Source organism: Chiloscyllium plagiosum, chromosome 30, assembly GCF_004010195.1.
Source record: "Chiloscyllium plagiosum isolate BGI_BamShark_2017 chromosome 30, ASM401019v2, whole genome shotgun sequence".
NCBI lineage: Eukaryota > Metazoa > Chordata > Chondrichthyes > Orectolobiformes > Hemiscylliidae > Chiloscyllium > Chiloscyllium plagiosum.
Window position 1 is genome coordinate 36,112,912 of NC_057739.1, and position 25,796 is coordinate 36,138,707.

General features: G+C 42.4%; 1 protein-coding gene and 1 long non-coding RNA gene across 6 annotated transcripts in view; one reads left to right on the plus strand and one right to left on the minus strand.

Moving 5' to 3' along the window:
• Window positions 1-5,499: 5,499 nt before the first annotated feature.
• Window positions 5,500-21,535, minus strand: LOC122564916. Its single transcript, XR_006316040.1, has 2 exons — window positions 21,481-21,535; window positions 5,500-5,650 (listed from the first exon to the last, which is right to left on the minus strand). It is a non-coding gene; the product is annotated as an uncharacterized LOC122564916 (long non-coding RNA).
• LOC122564914 (endoglin-like) overlaps window positions 21,350-25,796 on the plus strand; it is a 133,958-nt gene continuing 129,511 nt past the window's right edge. Inside the window, exons 1-3 of one of the 5 annotated variants that reach the window (XM_043720383.1) lie at window positions 21,350-21,654; window positions 21,927-22,276; window positions 24,353-24,579. In XM_043720383.1, coding sequence (XP_043576318.1) covers window positions 24,522-24,579 — 58 coding nt within the window. In that variant the 5' untranslated portion in view covers window positions 21,350-21,654; window positions 21,927-22,276; window positions 24,353-24,521. The other 4 variants (XM_043720381.1, XM_043720382.1, XM_043720379.1 and 1 more) reach the window with 4 other exon arrangements.

Below are 25,796 nucleotides of genomic sequence, written 5' to 3' on the forward strand. Positions count from 1 at the left end.
ACACCCCCACCCCAGGGAAAAGACCCTGTCTATTTATCCTATCCACATCCCTCATGATTTTATAATCCTCTATAAAGGTCACCACTCAGCCTCCGAATCTCCAGGGAAAACAGCCCCAACCTATTCAACCTCTCCCTATAGTTCAAATCCTCCAACCCTGGCAACATCCTTGTTAATCTTTTCTGAACCCTTTCAAGTTTCACAACATCCCTTAGATAGGAAAGAAACTGGAATTGCATGCAATATTCCAATGGTGGCCTAATCAATGTCCTGTACAGCAGCAACATGACCTCCCAACTCCTGTACTCAATACTCTGACCAGTAAAGGAAAACATAACAAACGCCTTCTTCACTATCCTATCTACCTGTGACTCCACTTTCAAGGAGCTATGAACCTGCACTGCAAGGTCTCTTTGTTCAGCAACACTCCCTTGGACCTTACCAGTAAGTGTAAAAGACCCGTAAAATTTGCTTTCCCAAAATACAGCACCTCACATTAAACTCCATCTGCCACCTCTCAGCCCATTGGCCCATCTGATCAAGATCCCATTGAAATCTGAGGTAACCTTCCTCGCTATCCACTACACCTCCAATTTTGGTGTCATCTGCAAACTTACTTCTTGTGCGCACATCCAAATCATTTATATAAATGATGAAAAGTAGTGGACCCAACACTGATGCTTGTGGCATTCCACTGGTCACAGGTCTACAGTCTGAAAACCAAGCCTTCACCACCCACCCTTTGTCTTCTACCTTTAAGCCAGTTCTGTATTCAAATGGCTAGTTCTCCCTTTATTCCATGAGATCTAAACTTGCTAACCAGTCTCCCATGGGGACCTTGTTGAACACCTTACTGAAGTCCATATAGATCACGTCCACCGCTGTGCCCTCATCAATCCTCTTTCTTAATTCTTCAAAAAGCTCAATCAAGTTTGTGAGAAATGATTTCCCATGCACAAAGCCATGTTGACTATCCCTAATCAGTCCTTGCCTTTCCAAATACATGAACTTCCTGTCCCTCAGGATTCCCTCCAACAACTTTCCAACCACCGATATCAGGCTCACTGGTTTTTAGTTCCCTGGCTTGTCCTTACCACCTTTCCTAAACAGTGGCACCATGTTAGCCAACCTGCTCAAAGATGCCCAGTTTTAAGCTGTTAGATGTATCCTGCATCTATCTTATTCAGTGCACATACATAATATAATAAGATAATGTCCTCAGCGGTCACCAAAATATCTTTTATGGATATGGAGGCAGTAAGGGTAGATGAATTTGTAACAAGAAACTCCACGAATTGATTACCTTATGATCTCTGTACTTCAATTCAGTTTTCAACATGGATGAGCACTGAATTAAAGGTTGAGGAAAAATGGTTAGTGGCAATCAGTAAGAGGTTTCCTGTATTTAACTGAATGCAATGAGGTACACGGGTGTAAGATCAATGCTCAGAGTCAATTCCTCTTGATTATATAGCTCTGTGCAGCCACCTCTAGATTGGTGCAGACTTAATGGGCCAAAGGGCCTTTATTGTGCTATATGACTCAATGGTTATCAATGGGACAAGATATACAAGGGATGGTGATAAAGGAATCTGTGAAGTTGGTTGAAAGGTACGATTCTATGAGGATGAGACTTCATAAAACATCACCAGGTGTCAGTGATGAATTCTTCAGGGTTGAATTGGCTGGGTTTGCCTTCATCCTGTTTTACTCCTGTAATTATTTTAATCAACCTGTTGAACATGATAAGACTCATCTCTGGGGCAAGAGTGACTTAAACCTGGACCTTCTGGCCCAGAGGTGTGACTACTGTGCCACAAGATCCCCCTTGTTTTACAGCTGAGAAGCTTGTTTAGCCTTTCAGAAGGCAGTTAAGACTCAAACACTTTGCTGTGTGTCTGGAGTCATACATAGACTAGATTGGAAAGGTTAGTACATTTCCTCAGTGAAGGACATTAATGAACAGCTGGAGTTGTTAGGGCATCTGATCATTCCACAATCACTTTTACTGATACTGTATTAGATCTTTATTTCAAATTTATTAAGTCATTTGAATTTATGTGCCCTGCTATGAACTCATGTAATTTCAGCCCATTACTCCAGGTTCTGGGTTACTCATTCATCAATTATTACCACCTTACTTCATCTAATTCTATACTTGAGTGTCTCCAATCCAGTGATATCTGTACTTTTAATTGCCTAGGTCTTAGGTTTATATTACAATATTATTTTATAATGCACCAGAAAAGTATTTTTGGATCATTTATTACATTAACATAGAACATAGAAAAATACAGCGCAGTACAGGCCCTTTGGCCCTCAATGTTGCGCCGATCCAAGCCCACCTAACCTACACTAGCCCACTATCCTCCATATGCCTATCCAATGCCCATTTAAATGCCCATAAAGAGGGAGAGTCCACCACTGCTACTGGCAGGGCATTCCATAAACCCACGACTCGCTGAGTAAAGAATCTACCCCTAACATCTGTCCTATACCAACTCCCCCTTAATTTAAAGCTATGCCCCCTCGTAATAGCTGAATCCATACGTGGAAAAAGGTTCTCATGGTAAACCCTATCTAAACCCCTAATCATCTTGTACACCTCAATCAAGTCACCCCTAAACCTTCTTTTCTCCAATGTAAACAGCCCCAAGTGCCTCAGCCTTTCCTCATACGATCTTTCTTCCATACCAGGCAACATCCTGGTAAACTTCCTCTGCACCCGTTCCAGTGCCTCCACATCTTTCCTATAGTATGGCGACCAAAACTGCACATAATATTCCAGATGCGGCCGTACCAGAGTCTTATACAACTGCATCATGACCTCAGGACTCCGGAACTCAATTCCTCTACCAATAAAAGCCAGTACGCCATATGCCTTCCTCACCGCACTATTTACTTGGGTGGCAACTTTCAGAGATCTGTGTACATGGACACCAAGATCCCTCTGCTCATCCACACTACCAAGTATCCGACCATTAGCCCAGTACCCCATCTTTTTGTTCCTCTTACTAAAGTGAATCACCTCACACTTAGCTACATTGAATTCCATTTGCCACCTTTCTGCCCAGCTCTGCAGCTTCTCTATATCCTGCTGTAACCTGCCGCATCCTTCCTCACTGTCAACAACTCCTCTGACTTTCGTATTATCCGCAAACTTGCTCACCCAACCTTCTAGCCCCTCCTCTAGGTCATTTATAAAAATGACAAACAGCAATGGTCCCAAAACAGATCCTTGCGGAACACCGCTAGTAACGGCACTCCAAGATGAACCTTTACCATCAACTACTACCCTCTGTCTTCTTCCAGCCAGCCAATTCCTAATCCAAACCTCCAACTCACCCTCAATGCCATACCGCCGTATTTTTTGCAGTAGCCTACCATGGGGAACCTTATCAAACGCCTTACTAAAATCCATATACACCACATCTACCTCCTTAGTCACCTTCTCAAAGAATTCAATAAGGTTTGTGAGGCACGACCTGCCCTTCACAAAACCATGCTGACTATCCTTGATCACATTATTCCTATCCAGACGTTCATAAATCCTACCCCTTACAATTCTCTCTAAGACTTTGCCCACAACAGAAGTGAGACTCACCGGCCTTTACAGATATAAATTGTATGTATGCTGTCTAGATGAAACATAAGAATGGCCGGATTAATTTAAAACAAATGTGAAACCTTATAATATGCAATTAATGTGCCCCATAAAATAAAAGGCTGAATTTTCCCAGACCTTGAATGATGTAGACAATGTGAAAATATGATAAGATAGGTATAATAAGATTCCTGACGTATAGAAATAAGGCCTGATTTTCCACGTAAAGTTTGAACAGCAAGAATCTCGCTCGTGAGTATTAAGAGGCCTATTTGCAAGCATTTATATCACATTATTACCTATTCTCATTGTGTGTATATGCAGTTTGCTATTTGCCCACAGGGAGGAGTGAATGTAGATGGTAACGATTCCCAGTATGTAAAGAAGATTAGGTACCAGGTGTCTCCTGTTCATCATTTGCTCCTTTAGGCTTCCATCTTGGCTGAATTCCCCAGCATTTCAGGCTATGCTTCATAGGCAACAACTGCCTGCAACTCCCATCCATGAAAACTGACATTAGATACACACCAGCCTCAGAACACCTCATGATACATCTCCCATCCACTTAAAATAGATATCCACTTTAGTGCACTGTTTTGTACTGACAGGATTCATTTTAATGCTGCTATGTGCAGGAACAAGTAGGGAGTAACGAAGCAGGGTGCATCTCTTTGCTTGCTTTCTTAGCACTTACTCACTTCACACATACTTAGCTGCTCACAGCATCTCTGACTTGCCTGCCTTTTTGTGCTTTGCCACTTTTTCAGAATTTACAGGTTCATAGTCATTCTACCTTGCCTTGCCTTTCCAGCAGACACAAAGCCAGGCAGCTTGTGGTGGTTGTCAATAGGGATCAGCCAAGGAAATGGACATGTTGGTATTATTAAGGGGTGCACTGACAGGATACATGGATCAAAGCATAATCTTAAAAAATGATATATTTTAGAAAATTTCATATCATTGTAAAAGCTTTAAATATATTCTGAAAACAAAAATGGTGGAAATTATAGCAGGTTATGCAGCATTCATGGAGGGACAGCAAGCTAATGTTTCGAGTCTAGGTGACTCTTCATCCGAGCTTCATCAGAGTCATCTGACCCATTGTATTTCCAGCAGTTTTTATTTTCATACAGATTCCAGCAGTTGCAGTAATTCATTCCTTTAAATTATATTATATTTCCTACAGTGTAGAAACAGGCCATTTGGCCTAACAAGTCCACACAGACCCTCTGAAGAGTAACCCACCCAGACCCATTTCCCTACATTTACCCCTAAGTAATGCACCTAACACTATGGGAAATTTAGCATGGCCAATTCACCTGACCTGCACTTCTTTGGATTGTGGGAGGAAACCGGAGCACCTGGAGAAAACCAACATAGACATGGGGAGAATGTGCAAACTCCACACAGTCACCCGAGGCAGGAATCAAACTCGGGTCCCTGGCACCATGAGGCAACAGTGTTAACCGGTGAGCCACCATGCTGCCAAATACATTTATTAGTGTTTAATGATAATCAATTTGAAGTCAATTTTATTTATGGTTAATGTATCATATTTCTTTCTGAGAAACTGGGAATAGTTATTGTTTTATTTTGTCAGGTCTCCTCTATTTCAGTTACAGGCTGAGAGGAGTGATAGGGGCTGCAGAGTTGAAATCTGCATGTGGACTGCTGTGTAAACTTATAGAATTGTGCTGTGATCCACTGCATGTTCATTTGGCAGAGAGCATTTACCTGAAGAGGGAGCAGAGAAATGCTATACTAGTTGCCTTCCCAGGCAACAGGTTGACAGAAAGGGATAAAACAATGTAATTGGAGCTCTCTGAGAATTTTTTTTTATTTTGGGCCAGCAATCACAGGAAAACAATGTGTTAGACAGCAATGATGTCAAATACTCACTGTTCAAAGTTCAGTCTACAGCTGCAGTTATTGTGATGACCTCCGGTTACTTCCTGTGGCGCCAAGGTGGCAGCAGAGCTTTTCATCAGCTCAGGGACAGTTAACCCCCAACGATTCTTCTGTGCTTCTTCAAGGCAGCAGTTCCAACTTCAGAGTCCCCAACATTTCAGGATGAAAATACAGTGAGTGGGTAGTCAGTCAGTGATCACAATGTCTAGAAATGAAGACATTGGATCATATAAAATGCTCTAGCGTGCCATTTATGATCCAGGGACTATAGCTTGTACATGACTACTGTGCAACACTGTGCTACATCAATGTCACATCTACAGAATATGCCACTGGCTTATATAGCAAGCTCACCATGTATTTCAGCCAAATAGCTATGTTTCAGAGTGTATAGGGAGTACTCCTTGGTCAAGTCAATGAGGACCTCCTTTAGTAAGGGGGTCCCACTGCACTAGTAAAGAGAATCATCCAGAGATATGGGCACAGTCAGTTGCACAAGGTCAGTTGGCCACTTGGGCATTAAGGGTATCCATATCTTTATGTTTTGAGGATTGGGGCATTGTCAGTCTGTAAATTCAGTGTAACCAATCAGGGGATTAGTCAGCTGGGGAGCTGTAGAGATTAGATTCTCTACAGTATGGAAACAGGCCCTTCAGCCCAATAAGTCCACACCGACCCTCTGAAGAGTAACCCACCCAGACCTATTCGCCTACCCTATCTTTACCCCTAACGAATGCACCTAACACTATGGGCAATTTAGCACAGCCAATTCACTTGACCTGCACATCTTTGGATTGTGGGAGGAAACCGGAGCACCTGGAGAAAACCTATGCAGACACAGGGAGAATGTGCAAACTCCACACAGTCACCTGACGCAGGAGACGAACCCTGGTCCCTGGTGCTGTGAGGTAGCAATGCTAACCACTGAGCCAGCATGCTGCCTGCCTCATTAGTACTTCCAAGTTGGTCATATCATAGGTTACAGGCAGTAATGGGGACTATTCATTGAAGGTGGGTAATTGAAGGGAAATTGGGAAGTCAATTGCAGGCAGCTTGCTTGGATGCTGAGGGGACAATAACTGCGATGGGGACAACTCACTGTATAAGAGTAGGAGATGATAATACAAACAAATCAACAGGATGCCTATGGGATCACCAATATCAGGACTCTTAGCAGAAGTAGTTATGCAGAGGTTAGAATGAATAGACCTTCCCATGATTCAGGCCAAGCTTTGGGTTCACTATGTGAATGACACCTTTGTCATCATGAAACGCAACAAATTAGAAGAAACCCACAAACATATAAACAACATCCTTACTGGTATGAAGTTAACCAATCAGGAACAAATGTTGATTACTTACAATACTAAGGACCTGTTCCATTTCTGATATTCCTCACATATGTTCATTACAACCATGATCAATAGATCCAGTCAAAGCAGTGCACTGTGGTGTAATGACGGCACTGAGGAATCAAGAAGGCATAAATATTCCAGCAAGACTAGAACCATCAGCATACTCCAATGGCTGCTGAACAGTATCCACAGTAAGAGGTCACAATTGAAGGCCCCTCAGGATGTAGAGAGGTACAGAAGGCCCAACCTCTATTATCCTTTAAATGATTTCCTCTAGATGAACAAGGCACATTGCTGCTGCAGAACAAGGATGTCCAAGGACACCATCACAGAACTGTATCATCTACTGGAGTGGGCTTGCAACCTGAAGCAATGGGTGACCTGCACTGAAGTTTTATATAATTGGTTGATTACAAGATGGAGAACAGAACTAGTAAAGGCAGTCTTAAACTGCAAGACAAAGTATTTGAAGACGTCACTGGTTGCAGAAAGTAAAGGAGAATGAACTATGATCACAGTAATAGAAAACAACAGAAATTTGATTCCATATGTGCCTCGATCAACATCTTGGGGTTACCATTGACCAGAAACTGAACTGAACCAGTCACAGAAGTGCTGTGGTTATAACAGCAAGTCAGAGGCTAGGTATCATGCAGTGAGTAAGACAGATCCTGATTCCTCTGAGCCTGTCCACTATCTACAAGACACAAGTTAGGCATATGATGGAACACTCCCCATTTGTCTGGATAAGTGCAGTTTCAACAACACACAAGGAGCTTGACACTATCCAGGTGTAAGCAGTTAGATTGCAGCACAGGAACTGCAATGTGTACGGCAGATGCACTGCAGAAATTCACCTAGGCTCCTTAGACACCATCTTCCAAACTCACGTCCATTACCTCTGGAAAGTAAATGAGGGCAACTAGGAATGGGGAATAAATACTAGACAAGCCAGTGACACCCACATCCTGTGAGTGAATAAACAAAAATTCATAAGCCTGTTATTTTCCACATCCAATGTTCCCTGCCAATTACCAGCAATGCCTTCAATCAACAAGTTCTGCCTGAGTCAAAATTTCCATCTGTTCAATGTCAAAATTAAACCGTCATAATTTTTGCTGTTTGCCAGTACCTGTGTGTCAACAAACTTTCTGACTGTCCTCTCAAGATTATCAAGTGCAACCTTACTATCTCATTTGAACTTGTTGATTTTTTTTGAGATCCAGCCTATCACCAAGGTCAGCTATTTTGAATCTCCACATCACTGATGCTAAATCTCACTTTCCTGTTCAAACAATGCAACCTCAATGCTTTCATCACTGAGGATTATTTTCTAAAATATGCTATTTATTATATTCTCTGCTTTCGTCATTTTTAAATTTAGTTAACTCAGAGTTTCACATGTTATGTCTGTTTCTGAGGGGCCTGTGAGTGCATTTTCCTTGTGGTCTTGTCTCCTTCTGAGAATGGTGCAACAAGAGTGTGTGCCAGGTTCCTCATTCCCCTGTAGCCATGTTTTCAATCCTGAGGACCAATAACGGGGTGATGGAGTACAGGTGTGTGCACCTCTCCAAGTAGACTCTGAGAATGCTGGAACTGGCTGTCCATGGTAGACCAAGCCTGCTCATGGTGGCAGCCAGACAATTGCATGACTTCCTGCATTGCTATAGCTTCTTTTCAATTAGAGCATTGCATACCATATATCTGTCTGCCATTCCTGTTCTTTCCTGTGCATGTGGAAACCACAAGGTCCTCTCTTGCTTGGAGCTAAGCAGGTGTCTGGCAGTGCTCTGAGTGCCAGTGACTTGGAGCATTCCTTCCTCAACCAGCTATGGAGCTGTGGATCACCAGATTGTGCTCTCCACACTTTCTAAGGCTAATTCTCCTGAGGCGTCAGTACCTTAGCTAGTGAGGGGTGCAGGAGGCAGCCTCGCCGATGCTTCCTTTGAAGCCTCTATACTCTCGTACAGAGGTCAAGAATGTAGCTTCTGGGAGAGGCATTACACCACAGAGGTGGACATGCTGGCAGTACTTGTAAGACAAAAGAGAAAGGCAGCAACACAGCCAATGGTCAGACATAGTTGGGGGGTTGGTAAATGCAGGCAAGGGTAGTGAGTGGAAAATAGAGTGAGTGAGGGGTAATAGAGTGAACAGCATGGCAAAGTACAGAGGATCATTGACCTTGTTACAGCACTACTGGCTGTTCTTCTACACTATCAACACAGTACTGATCTGGGTAGTGACCTCAGAGCAGGATGCTAGGGTCTGATGGCCATCTTCCCCTTCATGGACATCCTTGAACTCCATCCTTGACCAAGCATGACAGTTTTGGAAAGCCGTTATTTGTCATGCATAGCGACCATTTAAAGGTGGCAGTTTTATGGAGTCAGTGGTTGAGTACCAAGCTTCTAACCCCTTTTCCTAGAAGCTTAGCACTCATTCATGAAGTCTATTAAAAAACAGATTGACCTAGACCCAATATACTGACCGTTGCAACAAACAACAAGAACCGGCAACCGGAATCAGCAGGAATGAAACCAAATTCCAACTGACACAGTACAACAGCGCTTCATAGGAGGCTCCACAGCACTGAGGATGTCACCTAGAAAGGGGATGAAACATCTGTAAACCAAATTCACAGCTTGCTGAACATCCTCACAACAACTATAATCTTCTCATCCTAGGTATTAGTTTAGTAAACTTTCTCTAAACTGCTTCTAACACATTAATATCCTTTTGTAAATATTAGTACTGTACACATTACTCCAGATGTGGTCCCACCAAACCATGTAAAACTGAAGCAAAGCTCCCTACTCTTGCATTCAATTCCCCCCACAATAAACATACTATTAGCTTTCCCGAAAACTCGCTTTCCCTACATACCTTCATGCACTAGGCCAATCAGATCTCTCTGCATCTCACAGTGCTGTAACGTTTTACCATTTAGATAATTTTAAAAAATGGTAACTTTTTACCATTTAGATAATTTTAAAAAATGTTTCTGCCAAAATAAATAATTTCACACTTTCCTGCATTGTACTTCTTCCAGATCTTTGCCTATTCACTTAACCAATCTATCTCTTTTTAGGCTCATTGAGTCCTCTTTATATCTCAACTTCCAACCTATCTTTTTGTCATCTGCAAGTATAACTCCCATACCTCTGATTTCTTCAATCAAATCATTTGTATAAATTATAAAGAGTTGAGGCTCCAGCATCGACTTTTGTGGCACATTCCTCACGATATTCTGCCAGTCTGAAAATGACCCATTTATTCCTACTATCTGCTTCTTGGAAAAAAGTCTCAGGCAATCCGTTCTATCTATGCCTCTCATCATCTTCTGGAGATGCCAGTGTTGGATTGGGCTGTACAAAGTTAAAAATCACACAACACCAGGTTATAGTCCAACAGGTTTAATTGATGAAGGAGCAGGGCTCTGAAAGCTCGTGCTTCCAATTAAACCTGTTAGACTATAACCTGGTGTTGTGTGATTTTTAACTCTCATCATCTTGTACACCTTTGTCAAGTCACCTCTCAACCTTCTTCGCTCCAGTGAGAAAAGCCCTCAACCTTTCTTCATAAGACATGCCATCCAGTCCAAGCAACATCCTGGTAAATCTCCTCTGCACTCCCTCTAAAGCTTCCACATCTTGCTACAATGAGGCCACCAGAACTGGACACAATATTCCAAGTTTGGTCTAACCAGGGTTTTATAGAGATGCAACATAACCTCGTGGCACTTAAACTCAATCCCCGTCCTAATGAAAGTCAACACACCATAAGCCTTCTTAACAACCCTATCAACTTGGGTGGCAGCTTTGAGGGATCTATGGACGTGGACCCCAAGATCCTTCTATTTCTCCATACTGCCAAGAATCCTGCCTTTAACCCTGTAATCTGCATTCAAATTCAACCTTCCAAAATGAATCACTTCACACTTTTCCAGGTTGAACTCCACTGCCACATCTCAGTCCAGCTCGGCATTCTGTCAATGTCCCATTGCAACCTACAACAGCCCTCCACACCATCTACAATACCATCAACCTTCATGTTAGCGGCAAACTTACCAACCAACCTTCCACTTCCTCATCCTAGTCAAAGAGCAGAGGTCCCAGAAAAGATCTCTGCAGTACACCACTGGTCACTGAGCTCCAGGCTGAATACTTTCCATCTGCTCCAATCCTCTGATTTCTATAAGCTAGCCAATTCTGCATCCAGACAGCCAAATCTCCCTGTATCCCATGCTTCCTTACTTTCTGAATGAGCCAATAATTGGGAACCTTATCAAACGCCTTGCTAAAATCCACATATATCCACTGCTCGACGTTCATCAAATGTGTTTTGTCACATCCTCAAAGAATTCAATAAGGCTTGTGAGGCATGACCTGCCCCTCACAAAGCTATGCTGACTATCTGTAATCAAACTATGCTTTTCAAATAATAAATCCTTTCTCTCAGAATCCTCTCCAATAATTTGCTCACCACCGATGTATGACTGACTGGTCTGTAATTCCCAGGGTTATCCCTATTCCCTTACTTGAACAAGGGAATAACATTTGCCACCCTATAATCATCTGGTACTACTCCAGTGGACAGTGAGGACGCAAAGATCATTGCTAAAGGCACAGCAATCTCTTCCCTCACTACCCGTAGACACCTTGAGTATACACTATCTGGCGCAGTGGACTTATCTATCCTCATGTTTTTCAAAATTTCCAGCACATCCTTCTTCTTAACATCCACCTGTTCGAGCATATCAGCCTGTTTCAAGCTGTCCTCACAAATGTCAAGGTCCTTCTCACCAGTGAATATTGAAGCAAAGTTTTCATTAAGGATCTTCCCTACCTCCTCCGACTCCAGGCACAAATTCCGTCCACTAACCCTGATCAGCCCTACCCACACCCCAGCCAGCCTCCTGTTCTTTGTCAACAAAATCTGTTCTAAACAATTAGGCTATGTGATGACCCATGCTCAGTGTCCAAAATATTTGAAATCTAAATATAGGTGCTATCAATCCCACTTACTCGAACGGAAGGTGTGGGTATTACAGTAATATCGAAGTTGTAACATTGTTTGGGGTCATGTAAGTTTTAGAGAAGGAACACAGTTCCTGTCACACTACATTTCTAGCTTCAGCCTTGGAACAGAGTTAAAATTTAATGGGCCAGATTTTCCTACAAGTGGCAATCACTGTCAGATTGCTGTTTTACTTCTACTGCTTTCCATAAGACAAAGCTCTGCGTCTCTGACAGAACATTCCAATTATGACTCCTTCAGAAATAATGAGTGTATCTGAAATCTAATAGGTCCATCTTAGTGTAGGATAGTCAAGGGAAGTCAAACCCACACCCACATTTAAAGACAGTAGTTACAATGTTCTGTGATTTTAAAGCTCATGCAGTCACCTTGACAGCTCCTGTGAAAGTATAAGAATGTAAGTAAGGTAAATGTGGAGTTATGGAGCCAGGTATGAGATGGAGTGCTTAGGGTAGGTCAGAGTTGGTGGGGAGTGGCTCAGGTCCACCAGTACATGAGTGGAGGAAGACAGAATGTCAGGAGCCAAAGGGAGATCTTGTCTCCTAGGGCAACAAGGGATAAAGTCAGGGGAAAAGGTGAGTGGTTGGAAGGGGGCAGAGCTATGTCAGGTGAGGTGAGCAGGGTGTCAGCTACATTGCCAGGGAGAGTTGGCCTGGCAGCTGGAATGGATTTGTCAGATCTGGTGGCCAAGGATAGGGAGAGGGAGTGTTAGGTTTCACATGGCAAGGGTTCTCAGGATTGTCAGTGGGAGATGGCGATGGTATTATCAGTAGGCAAGGAAAGGGGGTTTGTTGGGTCTTGGGGTTTGTTGGGGGTCCAGGGAGGGACGGGGTGTGTCGTGTCTAAGGTGGAAAGAGGGTTGTCATGTCTGGCAATGTGGGATGTGAGATGTCAGGTCAGCATTCGATGGTGTGTGAGGGGTCTTAGGGTGAGTGTACTTCGGGAATGAATGGTGATTTGGGGTGTCACTTTAATAGTTTCCAGATGTTAGACTAGATTTTTATTCTTCTAATGTTTCCTAGGTAACTATTAAACTAACTGCAGCAAACCCTCTAATTTAATCAATATTTTAGGAGGGTTTCAGGTGCAGGGGAATTGTCCTCAGAATCTTTCCCAGGCATTTCCCTTTGAGCCTGCTCTATCAGGGATTCTACAGGGTCACAACACGCACTCCCACCTACAGTACAAAAAATGACTAACTGGCCATTGGAAAAAGCAGAGCATTGTGATAATTTATGAGTATTTGTGATTAAGGAGTTAAATCTAGCCAAGACAGGGACAAAAGAAAAATAAGTTGTCAACAGAGACAAAGGAAATACTTTATGTTTGGCACCGTGTCCAGCAAAATAACAGCAGTTTTTAGATTAATTCATGCAGAAAATAAATTGACAGTGCCGGGTCTTTTCTTCTCAAGTATGCTACTGCCTTTTGTACACTTCCAGTACCTTGCCCTTTATGTCATTGTGACTCCAAACAGATTTTCCAGTGATATACTTCAGTCTTGTCTGCTTCCTATTTCCAAGGTTGTTTGGCTACATGTTCCTATCAGTTGATCTCATACTTTCCTGTGTTTTTGAAAAAAATGTCTATGAGTCTGCATTTTAAACATCATCAATGTCCTGCCTCTGGAAGTGTTAGATATAAAATTGAGAATTTTTTACATTTTTCAGGACTGTAAATACTAAGATTTTTCTTGACCTTATCCATGTTGCAGCATGTTGTGATATACTGTCATTTATATACAAGGCTTATACTTTACATTGACTAGGAGGTGGTGAGGACTGCAGACGCTGGAGAAGCACAGCAGGTCAGGCAGCATCCAAGGAGCACAAGAGTTGACATTTCGGACATAAGCTTTTCATCAGGAATGTCGTGGAGGGTCTGAGAGGTAAATAGGAGGTTGGGGGTGGGGGAAAGTAGCTGAGAAGGCAAGAGGTTGATGCAAGTGGGTTGTGATTGTGATAGGTTGGTAGGAAGGCTGGAGCAGATAGGTAGGAAGGAAGACGGACAGGTGGGACAGGTCAAGTTGGAGGGTTGGATCTGGGATGAAGTAGAAGGAGGGGAGATTTGGAAATGAGTGAAGTCCATGTTGATGCCTTGATGTTGAAGGGTCCCAAGGCGGAGGATTAGGCGTCCTTTCGCCAGTCATCAAGTGGTTTGGATTTGGAGGTGGAGGAAGCCCAGGATTTGCATATCCTTGGTGGAATGGGAGGGGGAGTTGGCCACAGCACAATGGGTTGTTTGGTGCATGTGTCCCAGGAGGACATGCATCAAACAACCCCACTGCCCTGTTGCTGACCATTTCAATTCCCTTCTCACTCCACCAACAAGGGAAGTGGTCTTGGGTTTTATCCTGCTACATTTCTTATATCCTATGTTTGTAAAATGTTCTGATGTGGATGGGCAATGGCATGTGCTTTAGTTAGATATTTATTTAAGGGCACAAATACCTTGAACGTGGCTTCTTCAGCGGCACCTGATTTCAGGGTGTCATATTTTCAGTGACATTGTATGAAAGAAGAAATATTGGTATTCCAAGTGGTTTATGCAACATAATTGGCTGCACTTTTGAGATGCAATGAATCATATTATCTGATCTTGGCATTTCAACCTAGCAGTGACCATACAAAACTGTCTTCAACAAGCCAGGATCAGCAGACAACCAGACACACAGTCATGGCATAAGGGTTACAGCCGAAACATTGACTTCTCCACTTCCTGATACTGTCTGGCTTGCTGTGTTCTCTCAGCCTCCTGCCTGTCTAATTTGTAACAATGATACTGGAAATTATCGTACATCATAGGGCTGAGATATCAAATGTTGGTAACATTCACCAGTGGCCTGAATTTTCATTGCTTTAACCAAAGGGATTGGTGCAATAGAGTGGCACAGAGGACTATCATCCTCGGTAGTGACTGTGCAGACAAAGGAATCAATGCAGAAGATGATTTGGTTGCAGGATTTGGGATTACGATCGTGAGGTAGGAATAACATTTATAGGGTGTATACAAGAGCCCAAAGAGTTGGCAATTGTACTGGATTTGAGGACCAGGAGACATTTGGGAATCTGGTGGAGCAGTGGTATTGAAAATGTATGATTGAGGCTCCATTATCAGTGTGCGTGATGAATAACAGCTGAGCAAGTGACAAATGATTGTACTTTCTTCGTACTCAAGACCTTTATAGTGCATTGGAATTGTCCCTACCTCTGAGTCAGGAGTTCAAGTCCCACCTGCTCAGAGGTATGATATCTCTTAACAGGTTGATTAGAAATGATCATCCCTTCATACTCAGGCATTCAAACTATTTACTACAATGTTCCTTTAATCCTCCACGTACACCATTACACCCTTCTGCCATTTTTAAGTGTGTAACTAGTGGGTACCACATAATATGGTAGGCACTGGGAATCTTAGTTAATTATATAAGTACATAATATCCTGTTTTGAATTTCTTTTGCATTGAACCTAGTTTAAAATGGCACTATTGCTTGGCACATTTGAATAATCCAGTGTTTCCTTTCAAATTTATTAAAAGAAGAACGATGTTGGAACTACGATGTCGTGGCCATAACAGAGACATGGATTTCACAGGGGCAGGAATGGTTGCTGGATGCTCCAGGGTTTAGATCTTTTAAAAAGAACAGGGAGGGGGGTAAAAGAGGAGAGGGAATAGCATTGTTAATTAGAGACTACATCACAGCTGCAGAAAAGGAGGTTGTTGAGGAGGGTTTGTCTACTGAGTCAGTTTGGGTACAAGTCAGCAACAGGAAAGGAACAGTCACTTTATTGGGTGTTTTCTATAGACCCCTCAATAGGAGCAGAGAGATGGAAGAACACATTAGACAGAAGATCTTGGAAAGGTACAGATGTAACAGAGTTGTTGTTAAGGGTGACTTCAACTTTCCCAATATTGATTGGAACCTCCTTAGTGCAGATGGTCTGGATGGAGCTGTTTTTGTCAGGTGTGTCCAGGAGGGATTCACGACTCAATATGTAGATAGGCCAACTGGAGGGAGGCCATATTGGATTTGGTGATAGGCAACAAGCCAGGCAGATGTCAGATCTCTCACTGGGAGAGCATTTCGGTAACAGTGACCACAACTGCCTCACCTTTACCATAGCCATGGAGAGGGATAGGAGCAGACAGTATGGGAAGGTATTTAATTGGGGGAGGGAAATTATACTGCTATTAGACAGGAGCTGTGGAGTATAAATTGGGAAAAAATAGGGTCACGAAAAAGTCTTTGTGGGAAGGATTAGGGAAAACCCAAAGCCATTCTACACATACATGAGGAGTAAGAGAATGATCAGAGAGAGGGTAGGGCCTATCAGAGATAATGGAGGAAACTTGTGCCTTGAGTCTGAAGAGGTAGGTGAGGCCCTAAATTAATATTTTGCTTCAGTATTCATGAGAGAGAGGGACCTTGCTGATACTGAGAACACTGTGGACAAGGTTAATAGGATTGAATAGGATTGAATATTAAGGAAGTGGATGTGCTGGAAATTCTGGGAAGCATCAAGATAGATAAGTCCTCAGGGCCAAACCAAGTCTATCCAAAGTTACTATGGGAAGTGAGAAATGAGATTGCTGTGACTGTGGCGATGATCTTTGCATCTTCACTCTCCACGGGAGTAGTACCGGTTGATTAGAGGGAGGTGAATGTTGTTCATCTGTTCAAGAAAGGGAAAAGGGAAATTTCTGGGAATTACAGACCAGTCAGTCTTATGTCTGTGGTAAGCAAATTACTGGAAAGGATTCTGAGAGGTAGGATTTATGTCTAGAGAGAGTGAGGACTGCAGATGCTGGAGGTCAGAGTCAAGAGTGTGGCTCTGGAAAAGCAGAGCAGGTCAGGCAGCATCCGAGGAGCAGAGAATCGACGTTTCGGGCATAAGACCTTCATCAGGAATTCCTGGTGATGGGCTTATGCCCAGAACATCAATTCTCCCGCTCCTTGGATGCTGCTTGACCTGCTCTGCTTTTCCAGCGCCATACTCTCGACATAGGATTTGTGACTATTTGGAGAAACATAGTTTGATTAAAGATAGTCAGCATGGCTTTGTGAAGGGCAGGTCATGCCTCACAAGCCTTATAAAGTTCTTTGAGGACATGACAAGTTGCCGAAGGTCGAGCAGTGGATGTGGTGTATATATATTTCAGTAAGGCATTTGATAAGGTTCCCCATGGTAGGCTCATTCAGAAAGTTAGAAGGTATGGGATACAGGGAAATTTGGCTGTCTGGGTATGGAATTGGCTGGCCGAAAGAAGACAGCAACTATACTGGATGGGACGTATTCCGTCTGGAGGTTAGTGACTAGTGGTGCCCTGCAGGGATCTGTTCTTGGGCCTCTGCTCTTTGTAGTTTTTATAAGTGACTTGGATGAAGAAGTGGAAGGGTAGGTTAGTAAGTTTGCCGATGACACAAAGGTCGATAGTGTTGTAGGTAATGTTGAGGGCTGTTGCAGGCTACAACATGACATTGACAAGATGCAGAGCTGGGCTGAGAAGTGGCAGATGGAGTTCAACCTGGATAACTGCGAAGTGATTCATTTTGGAAGGTCGAATTTGAATGCTGAATACAGGCTTAAAGACAGAATTTTTGGCAGTGTAGAGGGACAGTGGGATCTTGGGGTTCAGGTACATAGATTCCACAAAGTTGGCACTCAAGTTGATAGGGTTAAGAAGGCGTATGGTGTTTTTGCTTTCATGAACAGGGGGATTGAGTTTAAGAGCTGCAGCTCTATAAAACCCTAGTTAGACCACACTTGGAATATTGTGCCCAGTTCTGGTTGCCTCATTATAGGAAGGATGTAGATGCTTTAGCTAGGGTGCAGAGGAGATTTACCAGGATGCTGCCTGAATTGGAGGGCTTGTCTTATGAAGAGGGATTGAGTGAGCACGGGTTTTTCACACTGGAGAGAAGAAGGAAGAGAGGTGACTTGATAGAGGTGTACATGGTAATGAGAGGCATAGATAGATTCTATGGCCAGGGACTTTTCTCCAGGGTAGAAGTGGCTGTCACAAGGGGTCATAATTTTAAGGTGACTGGGGGAAGGTATAGGGGAGATGTCAGAGTTAGTTTCTTGATGCAGAGAGTGGTGGGTGCCTGGAATGCATTGCCAGCAGTGGTCGTACAGTCATAGGCATTAGGGACATCTAAGCGACTGCTTGACAAGCACATGGATGGCAGTAAATTGAGGGGTGTGTCAGTTAGGTTGAGCTTAGATTAAGACAAATGCTCAGCACAACATCGTGAGCCGAAGGGTCTGTAATGTGCTGTTCTATGTTCTAAGAAAAGCATTGTATCATTTCTTCTACTAACATGCATTTCTATCACCATTTCTCTTCATTTTCTCCATTGCAGCACAGTCTCCAGCTTTGTGCTCACCTGCTGTTGATTCTTCACAGGTTCATAAAGTGGATACAGAACAGAAAATCATTTGGTCCACTTTGTCTGTATTGCCTACTGAGAGGCGAGCCAATCAATCCCACTTCCCTGCTTTTTCCTTATAGGTCTAATTTTTTTCTCTACATGTATTGGTCATATTACCTTTTCATCACCTTTTAAGGCTATGATCTAGGCAACCACAACTTGCCGTATGAAAAAGATGTTTTCACATGTTGCTTTTGGTTCATTTGCCAATTAACATAACTCTAGTTTGTGACCCTTCTGCCACTGGAAACAGTTTCTCCTTAGTTACATGATCAAAACTATTCAGGACTTTGAATAGCCAATTACACCTCATGATTATAGTTCCTGATCTCTCCCAATTGTCATAAACTATCTTACTCACCTTCTCTTCACATACCCTCTCCCCTAACCTAGTCATTCTCACACTGCCCAGTTCACCCTACTTCCTCCTATGTCCACCATTTCTTTCTTCTCCGATGTCCAGTTGGACCCTTATCAGTTCTCTCACCTTGTCTATCTTATTCACACCTACTTCCCTCTCAGATATGTTATCCTTTCCCATGACACATGTGCCCACTTTCTTCTCTTTATCCAAGACCACACTCTTTCACTGACCCTGTCTGCCATTTCCTTGTCTACTGCATCTCATGGAGAAAGTGACGACTGCAGATGCTGGAGATCAGAGCTGAAAATGTGTAGCTGCAACACATTTTCAGCTACTGCACCTCATGCCCAACACCTTTTTACTATTGCCCAGCCACACCCCAATCTATTCACTCCTTGATGCCCACCTCCTTATTATTGTCGACCCATATCAAAAGCTATCCAGTCCCCAGGCCCAACACTCCTTAAATTGCCCATCCAATCCCAAGATAATTACTCACCCATGTCCAGCGTCTTTATTGTTGCCCAGCCACAACCCAAACTAACCAGTCCTCCCATATCCATCTTTATCATTGCCCACCTATGCTGCCAGCTGCCCACTCTCCAATGCCTATCCATCATTGTCAACTATTCCTCCCATAATGGCCTAGTCATTGTTTCCTACTTACCCTCATTTCTCCTCTATGTTAGGAACCCAAACCCACTTCCTCCTTCCATGCTACCTACTTTTACATTCCATTTCCTCATGATGCTCACCCCCTCCCTGCACCAGACTCATAGAGGCATAGAGACATGCAGCATGGAAACAGACCCTTCAGTCCAACTTGTCCATGCTGACCAGATATCCCAACCCAATCTAGTCTCACATGCCAGCACCTGGCAAATATCTCTCCAAACCCTTCTTATTCATATACCCATACAGATGCCTTTTAAATGCTGCAATTGTACTAGCCTCCGCCACTTCCTCTGGCAGCTCATTCCATACACGTACCACCCTCTGCATGAAAACGTTGCCCCTTAGGTCTCTTTTAGCTCTTTCCCCTCTCACCCTAAACCTATGCCCTCTAGTTCTGGACTCCCCCACCCCAGGGAAAATACCTTGTCTATTTATCCTATCCATGCTCCTCATGATTTTATTAACATCTATAAAATCACCCCTCAGCCTGCGACGCTCCAGGGAAAACAGACCCAGCCTATTCAACCTCTCCCTATAGCTCAAATCCTCCAACGCTGGCAACATTCTGTAAATCTTTTAAGAACTCTTTCAAGTTTCACTAAGGGGTAAATGTAGGGGTATGGGTGGGTTTCGCTTCGGCGGGTCGGTGTGGACTTGTTGGGCCGAAGGGCCTGTTTCCACACTGTAATCTAATCTAATCTAATCTAATCTAATCTTTCCGATAGGAAGAACAGATTTGCACGTAATATTTCAACAGTGGCCTAACCAATGTCCTGTACAGCTGTAACATTACCTCCCAACTCCTGTGCTCAATACTCTGACCAATAAAGGAAAATTGATTCCTGAAGAAGGGCCTGTGCCTGAAACGTCGAATCTCCTGTTCCCTGGATGCTGCCTGACCTGCTGTGCTGTTCCAGCAATAAAGTTTCAACCAATAAAGGAAAGCATACCAAACACCTTCTTCACTATCCTATCTACCTGCACTCCAAGGTCTCTTTGTTCAGCAACACTCCCTAGTACCTTACCATTAAGTGTATAAGTCCTGCTAAGATTTACTTTCCCAAAATGCAGCACCTCACATTTATCTAAATTAAGCTTCTCAGCCCATTGGCCCATTCGATCAAGATCCCATCGTAATCTGAGGTAACCTTCTTTGCTATCCACTACACCTCCAATTTTGGTGTCATCTGCAAACCTACTAACTATACGTCTTATGCTCACATCCAAAACATTTATATAAATGATTAAAAGTAGTGGTCCCAGCACTGACCCTTATGACACTGGTCACAGGCTCCAGTCTGAAAACCAAGCCTTCACCTCCACCCTCTGTCTTCTACCTTTGAGCCAGTTCTGAATCAAATGTCTAGTGCTCCCTGTATTCCATGAGATCTAACCTTGCTCACCAGTCGCCCATGGGGAACTTTGTCAAACGCCTTACTGAAGTCCATATAGATCATGTCCACTGCTCTGCCCTCATCAATCCTCTTTGTGACTTCTTCAAAAAACTCAAAACATTAACTGCACTTACTCCCTACAGATGCTGCCAGATCTGCTGAGATTCGTCAGCAATTTCTGTTTTTGTTTCAGATCTCCAGAATCCGCAGTTCTTTGTTATATTATTCTCTTTAGTATTGACCAACCACGTCCCAAACTATCTATTCCTCCAGGTCCATAACCTCACTGTTCCTCACATACGCCGAAGCTATCCACTTCCCTACACTCATCATTGCCCATCATAACCCCAAGCTATCCAATACCCATGCCCAACTCATTATTGCCCACCCATGTACTATGCTACCCATTTCCCCCCCGATGCCCGCCTCCTCATCATTACTCAACCTTCACCCCCTCATGTCTACTCAATACCCCATGTCCATTTCCTCTCTGACAGTCACTCTCAACACTTGTTTCCCTCTCTCCGACTTGGTGCCGATCCATTTCCTTTAACCTCACGCGCTCATAACGGTCGCTTCCCCGCGCCGCGCCTCCCAGTCCCCACGCGACGCGCCTCCAATCGGATTTCCCGGCGCCGGCTCGAGACATTTTTTGCCTCTCTCGTCTTTTCTGAGACAAGAGGTGAAGCAGAAAAACAAGTTTACTCACAGTGCATGACGAGAGGAAGGCACGGAACAGGAAAATCCCATCCCGACGGAGAAACACACTCAGCCCCGAGATCGCAGAGGTCAAAACCGCCATTTCCGATCTTTATTTTTTTAAAAAGGGAGAGGAGGAAAATAAATAGGGATATTGGGAAATTCGGAACTTCCCGAATCCGAGGTAAAAATGCCCAGCTGAAAGTTTGTTTCTTTGCATTTGTCAGTTATCTCCGCAGAATATTTTCTATGTTCATTTTGTACGGACGTTTCAGTTCTTCAAAGTTTAAAAGGTTCGGAATTACGATGCAATTAGAGAATATAATTAATCACAGGCTGGGATCAGTATTTACAGAATTGCAATTGTTACTGTTTTTTATATTGAAAAGTTATTAAATGCTTCTAATAGATGACATAGTTGAAAGGAAAATTTTGTGAGTTTTATTTGTTTTTCAGCATGGTTTTTGACACGAATATGAATTCCGTTTTCCTGTAACCGGACAAACTGTGGCGTCATTCCCTTCCTGACGATCCCGCCTTATCGGCTCGCCGATTGGCCATTGGCTTTTCAAAGGACGGCCCCACGACGCTGATATTAACGTCTGATTGGATAGAGGAACTGTCATCAGGCTGGAGGGACGGGTTATGCAGCAAACTTGACATTTGCTCAGAGCAGCGATAAAAAATGTTTTACCAGAAGTCCGTGGTAGGAATGATAAAAAAGAGTTAAAGAGCTGGTCTTCGCACGCAAAACGAGAACAATAACGAATAAGGGTCTCTATCAACTACCTGAATTGTATTTGCAGGTAATATTTTAACTTTCGATGTCATAGAAATCTAAAGTCCGGTATATATATTTCTTAAAAATCTTGTTTCCTCGTTCACTGAAATTTGCAATAGATTTTGGGAAACAGTTTTGGCGAACTCGTACAATTGAAGCTATTAAACACTTCCCAGCACAGTAAAACTGGTAAAATCCTCTATCGTGTTGGTGAGAAATAATTATTTTTATAAATCAAATCGTCGCTAAATTCTGATTTGATTGCGGAATAATTGTGTTCGGTTAACTTGCGCAATACCCTGGTTCAGATTTACAACTGCAAATGCATTTATGTCAGATTTTGGATTCGAAAATCTGTTGGTTACCCGTCTGGATCCCGATTGTAGCAAGCAAACACTGGAAGTAATTGAAAAAAAAGTTTTTTTTGTCTGATCAGTTTGCATTATAGGTCTGAAAAACTTCTGACTCGTTTCTTTTTGTATAAACAAAATGAATTTACACTTGAAGGAATCCTGGATGGAACCGACATTTATATATGGTGTGAGTCTGTGCATGTATTGCTATCAGTTAATTCGTGCGTCATTAACGCTTAATGGTATCTATCAAATACTTTCAATAATTTTAAGGAATATGGTTAGCTTCGTGTAGATATATTGTAATTTATTCGAGTTAGGATTGATTTCCTAATTGGTTGCAAAAATCATTGAACTATCCCTGTGTGTTCGGTAGTTATAGTCGTACAGCACTGAAGCAGACCCTTACGTCCAACCAGTTCATGCGGACTATAAGCCTATCCAAACTATCCCACTTGACTGACCTTGGCGCATATCCCTCCAAACATTTCTTATTCATGTACTTAAATGTTTTAATTATACCGGCATCCACCAATTTCTCTGGCAGTTCATTCCACACACGAACCACTCTGTGTAAATAAAAAAAAGCCCCACGTCTGTTTTAAAATCTTTCTCCTCTCACCTTAAATATATGCCTTCTCGTCTTGAAATCCCCCACCCTAAGAAAAAGACGCCTGCCATTCATCTTATCTATACTCCTCATGATTTTATAGACCTCTAAGATCTCCCCTTTTGTTAGTAACTGAGAAAACTTCTGACTATCGATGTGGTTTTGTTTAAAATAACCTATTTGTTCATTCTAATTATACCACAAGATTCTCCTCTAAGAATATATTTTTTCTTTTGATGAAAGTCTTGCCTTTTGATTCAGAGTTCAAATCACTCGTTCATATAAACTAAAAAGTAACTTCATATAAACTAAAAATGAAATAGAGTATTTGCAGTGCTTGAGTTATCCTCCTTCCATTTAAAAACCCAAACCCAGCTGGTACAGGAGAAGATCCCATAATGCTTTTGAAAGAATAATAGGATATTCTTGGTCTTTTGGCTATTCTTCAGAATTAACTGTTCGTTCATATTGTTGGTGGGATCTTACTTTAGGCTGGCATGTGCAAAGAAGACATATGATAAACTAGAAGATGCTTATTCATTATTTATAATTCTCACACCTATAAAAATGCTTTCCTAGGGGGTCAAATTTATCTGAAGAAGTTCTTTTGGGAGTGAGACTTCGGTTGCATCTTCCATGGAGAGAAAGTGAGGACTGCAGAAGCTGGAGATCAGAGTTGAGAGTGTGGTGCTGGAAAAGCACAGCAGGTCAGGGAGCATCCGAGGAGCAGGAGCATTGACATTTCGGGCATAAGCCATTCATCAGGAAGGGCTTATGCCTGAAATGTTAATTCTCCTGCTCCTCGGATACTCCCTGACCTGTGTGTTTCCAGCACCATGCTCACTTTCACCTTTCCATGGTTTACTAGAATGGCTGAATAAATTCTTTGCGGAGATATCCAAAATATAAGTTACATGTAGAACTGTAACATATCAGAAAATAATCCTAGATTCGTAAAAAGAAAATATTAAAACTGATGGTCACTGGGCATTCAATGTCGGACCTCTGATTTTGTAAGTTTGATTGTTTATTGAACACTCCCAAATAATTGATATATGCTTGTAAATGATATCAGGTTTAAAAGGTGCAAAGTACAAAGTATTTTTGTGATGAGTTAATGGCATTTTCTTTCTGATAGATTTGAAACAGAGCTCAAGGCTGGATTTGTGGAATACGATATTCCATTGTTTTCCCCCAACCTCAATTCACATCAACTTCCTCTCTTACCCGGAGAAGAAAAGCATCTGGACATATCACCTCCTAGATACAGGATAGAAGAACTTTTCATTAAGAGAAGAAAAAAAGACATGGAAGCAATTCTACCAGTATTCGTAGTAGTCATTTTAGGATCACAGATACAAGCAGGTAAATTATATTTATATCTGTGTAACTGTGAACAAACGATTTTGCAATTGTACGTATTCCAAACAAATGAGGTAGATGGGCATTAGATTAAATGAGACTCTAGTCGAAAATCTCAGGATGTTGACGATTCCCAGCAAGACAACCAGAGTCTTGTCCTGATGTCCTAGCCAATATGAATCTTTGTCAAATGGCTGGAAACAGATTATTTGGCCATAAAATTGATTTTTATTTGTGGGACTTTGCGTACAAATTAACATCCATATTTCCTACATTACAGTAAATGTCACAATGTAACTGTATTTGTTTGGCTGGAATTTTGCTTCTCAACTATTTTTGAATATTGTGGTAAAATGTTTTGAATCAAAAACCACTTTATACAAATTGAAAATAAGAAACTGCAGACACTGGAAATCTAAAATAAAAACAGGGCTAGAGAAACTTAGCAAATCTGGTGGCATCAGAAGAGAGAAAAACAGAGTTAATCTTTGGAGTCCAGTGATCCTTCGTCAAGGGCTCTGTACTGACCCTGCTTCCCATATTTTAGCACGGCACCCAACAAGAGAACTATTCACTGGGTGCAAGGGGATTGAGAAATAAAGGCAGAGGGAGGAGAAGTGACAGTTTTGATGAAAGGAGAGTCTTGCATTTATAAATAACATCTCCAAACAATTTGATTAGAAATGATTACACATGTTTGAACTGATGTGACTTGAACCAAGGCCTACTGGCTCAGAGGTAGGATTGCTACCACTGTGCCACAACAGCAACCCATGCCTCCCAGATGTGTGTTAATTTTTTTTCTTCTTTTTATATTCAGAAGTGCTCCTACACATAACTGAAAGGTGATTTGGTAGTGGGAAAATAAAACTTTTTTGTTAACCCCAACCAGTAAATCACCTGTGTTTCCAATTGAATCATTTATGTGCAAAGCCCGGCAAGGCAATGTGTACCATCTAAGCTGAGGGAGAGATAGGAGATAGGGACAGGGTGTGTGTGTGTGCTCAAATAATTGCTTGTTGCCTGTAATACTTTTATGGTGTAGTCACTGTTGTAATCTAAGAAAAACAGCACGCTCCCATGGCATTCTAATAATGATCAGACAGTTTTTCATGTGTGATGTTGATTGATGGGTAAATGTTGGCCATGTAACTTCTTGAAAAATAATGCTGTGAGGTATTTTTACATCTGCCAGAGTAGGCAGTTGTTCCATCTGAAAT